General features: G+C 36.6%; 1 protein-coding gene across 1 annotated transcript; it reads right to left on the reverse strand.

Annotated features, from left to right (window-relative positions):
* Positions 1 to 2,972: 2,972 nt before the first annotated feature.
* Positions 2,973 to 5,501, reverse strand: LOC104907781 (transcription factor SRM1). Its single transcript, XM_010696772.4, has 2 exons — positions 4,730 to 5,501; positions 2,973 to 3,692 (listed from the first exon to the last, which is right to left on the reverse strand). The coding sequence occupies exons 1-2, from the start codon at positions 5,089 to 5,091 to the stop codon at positions 3,362 to 3,364; spliced, it is 693 nt and encodes a 230-aa protein (XP_010695074.1). The 5' UTR covers positions 5,092 to 5,501; the 3' UTR covers positions 2,973 to 3,361.
* Positions 5,502 to 8,072: the final 2,571 nt, after the last annotated feature.

Genomic DNA, 8,072 nt, shown 5'->3' on the forward strand with positions numbered 1-8,072 from the left:
TTTCTTATATTAATCTTTAATAATACAAAAAAAGTCTAACCAAAATCATACAAACTTGCGTAAAATTACAATCTGGAATAACATTTTTTTTTGACGGGCAAAAACAACTTTATTATAGTTAGTTTTTCGTACATCGTGGGGTAACTAAGTATACAAACATGCAATATCTTTGTTTTTTTTTTGACATCGGAAAATCGTACATTAACTAAAAGAGGAAGTACATCCTAATTCTAATACAATTCAAACTAAAACGAAATACCGAAATCGAAAGGAGCTTTAAGAGCTCGTACATTCCACATAATACAGAAAGAAATAAAAAACGAAACAAAGCACGTAGAATGGAGCGCATCGCTGGGCAGAGAGCTGATGATGGTGGATGCAAACCTCGGATCGCTAATGGAGGTGGGTGATGAAGCGGTTGACGATCACGATTTGGACAACGGACAACGATCGACGAACGTCGTGTCTCGCCGTATGAGCAATCCCAATGATCTGGCATAACTTGGGATTCTGAGCTCGTGACCATGTAAAGAGTCACATTCCAATGTGACTCACTACTCTCGAGCGAGAGTATGTCAGGTTTCTCTTTGATGAAAGAGAAACACTGATGAGTGGGCGTGCTGTAAACCCCCAGATGCAACTGGAGTGCCGCCTGCAGATTTGAGTTTTTCAAGGCAAAGACCATGAAGATTAATGCCAAGCTAAAGAAAGAGCCAAATAAGTCGAGCCCTCGAGTATACCTCCGATTTTCAAAGCCGGCAAATAAACGTCCCAACCATGAAAGTCTATCTTCACCTTGTCCTTGCTCACGAACATCGTGAGGCACTTTATCCCTCAACAGAAATTCCAAAAAACCAACATATTCAACTGTAACGACTGTGAACCACCAAATTAACATGACCCAATTGACTAATACTTTTCGAGGACCACAACCAATCACTGAAAATAACTTTAGCAACTTGAAAACGACGCACTCCGTTTCTTCGGAGATTTAAACCACTATTTGAGCAAATACCTGACACTGACCGGTTAACGGGGGGAAGGGGAAAGGGGAGCCCGACACTGGCTGGGGGAAGGGGAAAGAGGAGGCCGACACTAATTGGGGGGAGGGGGAGGGGAAGCCCAAAACAACCACACACAGATCGACTGAACTGTTCATACAAGACAGGAGGACGAGGAACGGGGACGATATCCTTCAACACAAGCAAACCGGTAGCGACCACACCTTAGGAACACAAACACTCTAGGATCACCCGACAAGCAGCACAACAACCAAACAACCTTAAAGCAAAAAATTACTGACATCATACACATGGGAGACGAGGAAATAAAGAGCAGGGGAGGGGGAAGATTCGACACAAGGGAGGCAAAATTATGATAACCGACACGACCAAACGGCGGGGAAGGGGAAAAAGATAGTAAAAGGGGATAGGGAGGGGAAAACAACCTAACCTACAGCGACGAAAAGGGTAAGGGCACGCGAAAATCGACGGCGGCGAGTTGCGCTACCAGCAACAACCGGGAAGAGGGGGAGATGGGGTTGGGGGAACATGGGATTGACGATGTAGGGGAAGAGTAGACTCGATGCAAGTAAACGGGGAGGGGGAAAGACCGGCAACACGAGCACAACGGAGAAGACGGCTGCAGGCTCGCCGGCGACCCGCGACCACCAGCGAGCCTGCGGGTGGCGGGGCTGTTTAGGGTTTCTAGGCTTCTAGGGTTTGGGAGGTTTGGGAAGCGTTGCAGCATTTAAATAACATAACAATATCCTCATTACTATAGTTTCACATTTATTATCTTAAATATGATTATTCTATTCAAAATATGTCAATTACAATATTTTGGGGGTAGCACACGCATTAAAAGTACCTAAACATACCGTATGTCCCATTTAAAAAGGCTATTTTGTCAAATTTTGGTATTACAGATAAAGACATTAAGTCTTTTTACCTAAATATAATAAATTTTCACCTTAATAGTCTAAAGAAGATTCACTAGTGAAATAGAGGAATAACACAAAGGGGATATGAAGTGAAAAATATGACGGGAAAATGAAAATTTCTTGGCTAAAACTAAAAGCAACAATATATATATCACTAGATAAAGTGAAGAAAGTTATCTGAAGAAAAAATAATGTGTTTCTCGTGACATATATTCGATATTTTTTATAAGATCGTGAAATTATAGTAGGTTAGTTGAGGGGCATTGGTACCAATCTAACTACTGCTAGTCATACACGCGCGTAACGCGCACAAACCACTAGTATTGAGAATCGAAGGAAGTCTTGTTTTATTTTATCAAGTTTCCGAACACATTTAAGACTGATAATTTTTTAATCACCTTAAATACTGATCAACAAAACTTACTCTAATTAGGAAGTTTATGTTATCTAACAAAATGAATAATACACCCTCCATTCCAATAATATAGTGCTACATTCTATTTTAGGTGTTCCAAAATAGTGCCTACTTCATTTTTGATTAATTTGTTTTAATTAATTTATCCTTAATTTTTACACAAACTTTCTAAAATATTCCTATTTTTCTTCAAAATGTGTGCTCCTACTTATTATTTTGCACCATTCCAAGAAAATATTTATTGCTTTTTGACATTTTTAAAAGAAAAAAAAAATAAAAAAAGTATTTCCAAGACAAAAAGTAATTCATTAAATTTTTATTTTAGAATCCTACTATCTTTAATTTCCTTAATTCTGGTGAAAAAGAAAAAAATAAACACTATATTATGAAGCAGAAAGAGTATTAATTTCTGCTTAAGCTCATCCCGAGTAAAGGGCCCTATAATACATCATTATTCGTTATAATTAACTCTCCGTTGTCGACAACTGAACTTCTCATAGACGCTACACAAATTTTAGCAAGTACAAAATTCTCCCAACACGAAATCAGCCTGAAATGAAGATACAAAGACAAAAATGTTGTTCACCCAAAAAAAAAAAAAAAAAAAAGACAAAGTAAACAGATATGTAGTATATATTTAGCAATTAAGAATTCATCATGTTTAATCTCCATCTCATATTGTATTAGTAAAGATTACATTCTACCTATATCTCCTACGATTTTTCCAGCATGTAAAGTCTATTTTTACTTGTGTTTTCACTACCCTAAAAACCACTACATCAACATTACAACTTTGAAAATACGCCCAACACCCTGCCCTCATATGTACTCCAGAGTCCACACCAGTATCCACTTTAAAAGTAAACCTTTCAAAACAAAAACTACAACAAATTACACCAAGTTCCCTTATATGTACAAAGTGAAACTGAATTACATAACACCTCCCTCCTCTGCAACCATTACACCAACACCAGTCCACCACTCCTCCTTGCTCATGCAAACATTTACATAGGGAAACCGAAATTTTGATACCCAAATGCGGTTCCCCCTTGAGTAGTATTAGTACTAAATGGGGGTGACGTACCCAATTGTTGGAATGCTGTATGATGTTCCATGGTATTTCCTCCAGGAACAGATTGTGCAGCAAGTTTCTCATCAACAGTGGTAATGTCGTGGATGCTTGATCTTTTCCTCTCTTTCTTACCGGAGTTTTGGCGAAGGTAATACTTCTGTGCGTGGCTAGCCACTTGAGTCGGTGTTCTCGTCACCACCACATTCCTCGAAATACTCCTCCAATCACCTTTACCATACTTCTCTAGCCCGATCAGGAAAAGCCTGTTTTCAACAACATCAATGCAGTCATATAAATGGCTCCAAAAACAACTCTTATAGTCTTATGTTTACTCTTGATTGAACCTCAGTAAACATGATGAATCTTAAAAATTATTTTTTAAAGAAAAAATATCATAAAACTACATTCTTATAATCAAAAAATTTCAAAAAACTACCTTTCAAAAATTTTCTTTCATCCCCTCAAAAAAAAAAAAAAAATCCTTTCAAAAAACTAACTCATATAACAAATTTGTTTCAATATACTACTATTTCATCATAAATGAGGTTTAATTAGTAATAATTGAGTCACCGTAAATTGTTTTTCTTTCTTCCCCTCTCGTTTCTCTCTTCATTTCTCTTTAAAACATAGCTTTTTAAAAGAAATTTTTTAAAAGATAGCTTTTTAAAGATAGTTTTTTGAAAAAAAATTGATTATAAAAGATAGTTTTTTGAAATTTTTCTTTTTCAAAAAGGGGAAGAGAACACAAGGTTAGTGACGTTCTTCTTAACCCACCAAAATATTATTAACATTAGGTTTCCATCCATGTAAGCCAGCTAATTTGTTAAATTTAAGTTCAAAAGATATTTGATAACTCAGAACAGCAGCTTTCTTGCCAGCGTATCATTCCTCCTAATTATACAATCTGTCATCCTTAGCACCATCCATTTCCAAATTCCAACCAAACTTCTATCAAATTGCATTCACAACAAAATGAAGAGGAAAAACGCGGTGTCTTAATACAGAAAAAGCTTAAACATTTCCAGTCAATACTATGTATTTGAAATCCTGGGTATTTTGGGAATAAAATTTATACAAAATATGACATGTAGAATTGTAGATGTTGTCTTGTGGAATTGAAGTAAACCCTGGAACTTTATTTTTTCCCACATTCAAAATTAAAATTCAATAAAATCACGGTACACCAAAACAGAACAAGGGTACGATTAGTAATTTAAAAACCCAATTCTCGAGGAAAATGAAAATCCAAAAAAATCATAAACGAAATTCAACAAAAACAAAAGAAAGAAGAAGAAATTACCTGTGCTCCTCTTCAGTCCAAGGAGTACCCTTCTTCCGCTCAACCTCATTATGTTTAGGCTTATTCCCATCACACCCAAATGAAATCTGATTAGACCGAGTTGGTTGTGACTCAGTACTCCACCAAGAAGCGGCAAATTCATCTGAGTAACAAGGAAGTTGAACTCGGCCTGAATCGATCTCATCGACATCATATATAAGAGCTTCATAATGGTCTCTAACCTCTACCGGCGACCTACCCGGAACGTGACCTGCGATTTTACGCCATCTCTCTTCCGCCGCCTCTTCATCCGCGAATATTACCAGAGCTTCCTCGAAGAGCTTATCCTCCGCCCTTGTCCACTTTCTTGAATCGCTTATCATGTGAATTGTGAAACGGCAAATACAATTAAGCACACCAGCTGCCTTGGGTTATTGTTTTTAAAGTCAGTGGTTCTAAATTGACACGACACCGATTGTTGTCTTGTGTTGTACCCTCGAAAGAAAAAGACAATATCTTTCACAACAACGATGATGATGATGGTAATTGGAATTTTGGAGTTGGAATTTTGGAGTTGGAATTGTGGGAGTTGAAAATGAGTTGGTAGAAAAAGAAAGAGGGTTTAATGAGGGAGAAAGATTTTGTGAAATCTAAAATGAGTATTATGATTCAAAATGGATAAAATTGGGGGTGTTTCAAATTTATTTATAAGATGATGGAGAAAAAGGAGAAACAAAGACTGTAAAGGACGAAAAAAGACAAAAAGGATCGCGGTGGCTTTAGAGTGAAGGGCTTTCCAGGCTGCAATTTTGAGCTGGTTGGGCTTTTTGTTTAGGGAGATACTAATTTTAGGTACTGTTTTGGAGATTTTCAACACGTTTTCTACTTTTTGGGTATTGCCAATTTTTGAGGGGAAAATGTAAATTATCATTAATAAAATAATCATACATGAAGTGGATATTGCCTAAAAAATCATGAGAGAGGAAGTAAGAGAGAATTTCTAGTCCTAATTCTATCAAAGCAAATCCTTTCAGAAACCCTAGCCCAAATTCATTGAAAAAAATCTCAAATTCAATTTTGTATCGTCGAAAGCAATTAAATTATATGGTTCAAACCTTCTTTAATGAAACATATTCTCTTAATTATCTTTTTGACAGCATGGTTATCAATTTTACTGATAGTCGTTTCATCTTCTATCTCTTCGATATGGGGTAAGTCTGCAAGTTTTAATTAAGTGGTTGCTATTAATTCCACTATCTATAAGGGCTATACGCTTATAAGGGCTGTAATTATAGCTTCTTCCATGATTAATACAACTAATTCTCTGTCAATTTGAATTAGGGTGCTTCAATTTATGCGTTTCAAGTATAAAAATCGAAATAGGGCTAGGGTTTCTTTGTCAAAGGATGGTAAGTTTCATTTACTCTCCTATTTGCGTGTATGTTTAATAAATCATTTTGGATTTAGGGTCATTATTTCTTCTCTTGGTATGGCGTACAGTGTTTGTTGTAAGTAGAGATTCCTTTCTGAAGTTGGATTTTTGTTCATTAATTCAGCTATTGCGTTTAATGCATTAGGAAAACTCTCTGTTAAGGTTCGAATTTATCTCTCATATTACTGGATTTGCACTATCTGGTTCCGCTATTTAAGGATACAAACTTAGGTATATTCTCACTTCACTTTCATTTATCACAAATTTAGTAGCTCTTCTGGTTATTATCTCTCTTTTGAGTGTAAAGTTTCCTTTGTTTGGTAAGGTGTTCCGCTATTTTTTTATTTTTTTTGACATCCAAGCATCGTACAAAGCAAGAATTAATCTAAATTAAACCTATTCATACGGCAGCTCATGGCTATCGTATGTGCCTGATGAATTTGATCCCTGCTTACTTTCTCATCACTTCACTTCATTTATCACAAATTTAGTAGCTCTTCGGGTTATTATCTCTCTTTTGAGAGTAAAGTTTCCTTTGTTTGGTAAGGTATAAATATGTTAATTTCTCAAATATCCTTCAAGGATGCTATCCTTTAGGGTTATGCAAGGAAAGGTAGTTCCACTATTAACTCTTCTTCTCCTGATAGCGAGTCCCCTCCCTCTGGGTCTGTGCATGTGCCTCACGTTGCTGGTAATGAGCCTGTGAATTTAACTGTAAGTGATCTTTCTGATCCCCCTAATTTTTTTCGAAGTTTTTATCTTAGATAACTTACCGCAAGTTAAACAAGATATTCAAGATTTGTCAAAGTTATCGGTAAAATATTTGGAGATCCTATTGATTTGCGTACTATTATATCTAGGACAAAAGTTGATTGGAAAATCTGTATAGGTGATGTAGATTAGCTAGCTCAGAATGGGTAATAACTAGGTTATGATGAGGTTTACAAACCCTCATGATTAGTGCTTGGTTTGGTGAGAAAGACGTTGGCATGTTCAAGGTGAGCTCTTTGTAATTTATCCTTGGAGAGCTCATTTTAATCCTTATGTTGAGGAGATTAAGTGGGTGGATCTTTCGATTATGATTCCTAGATCCTTTGTCGAGCTTTTAAATTTTGATTTTGTGGCTAACATCCTTGCTACTAATAATGTGGGTTTTCATATGAAATTGGATTCTAGGTTTTCATTAAGGGATAAAATAAGATTTGTTCGTGCTTGTATTAGCTAGTTGATATAACTGAACAATTTGAATATGCTAAAATTCTTCGTTTTGGTGGTGTGTCTTGTGGCTATGTTATTTGGTATGAAGACTTCTATTTGGTTTGCTCTTTTTGTGGCTGTCATGATCATGTGATTGATAATTGCTCATTATTGTACCCTTCTCAATGGGAAGTTAAGGTAAGGCTGTTAAAAAACCGTAAGAAAAAATGGTTGGCTGAATTTTTAGAGAATGCTAATGGGCAAGAAAAGCTTCTTACCACAGCTGAGAAAGCACAACGTGGTGGAGGCTATGCCTAGTCATGTTGCTAGAGCTCAAGCTAATGTTGGCGGTGGTTAGAATCCTCTTTCTCTCAAAAAGAACTACCCAGCTAAAAACTTTTACATGTTTCAAGAAGGTTTCTGGTGCTAAGGGCATGTTTTCAAAGATGACCCTAATCTGGTTATGCTAAGACTCCTCTATATCTCTTACTATGTTTAATGTGAAAGGTAAAGGTAATTTAATATCTGATCCTGCTATCATTGTGGATCCCTCAGATGATGAACCTATTGTTAGAGCTAAAACACTTGCTTCTTCTTCTGTTAGAGCTGGGAGATCTCCCCCCTGGTGAAGTGCACTCATAATTGCACCTAGGTGCTCTAGGGCTAATGCCCCTCTCTCTTCTGCTTTCAATAACGAGGTACTTACTTCAATTCCACTAAGGTTGGTCTTCCGTG

Source organism: Beta vulgaris, chromosome 4 (genome assembly GCF_026745355.1).
Source record: "Beta vulgaris subsp. vulgaris cultivar EL10 chromosome 4, EL10.2, whole genome shotgun sequence".
NCBI classification, from domain to species: domain Eukaryota; kingdom Viridiplantae; phylum Streptophyta; class Magnoliopsida; order Caryophyllales; family Amaranthaceae; genus Beta; species Beta vulgaris.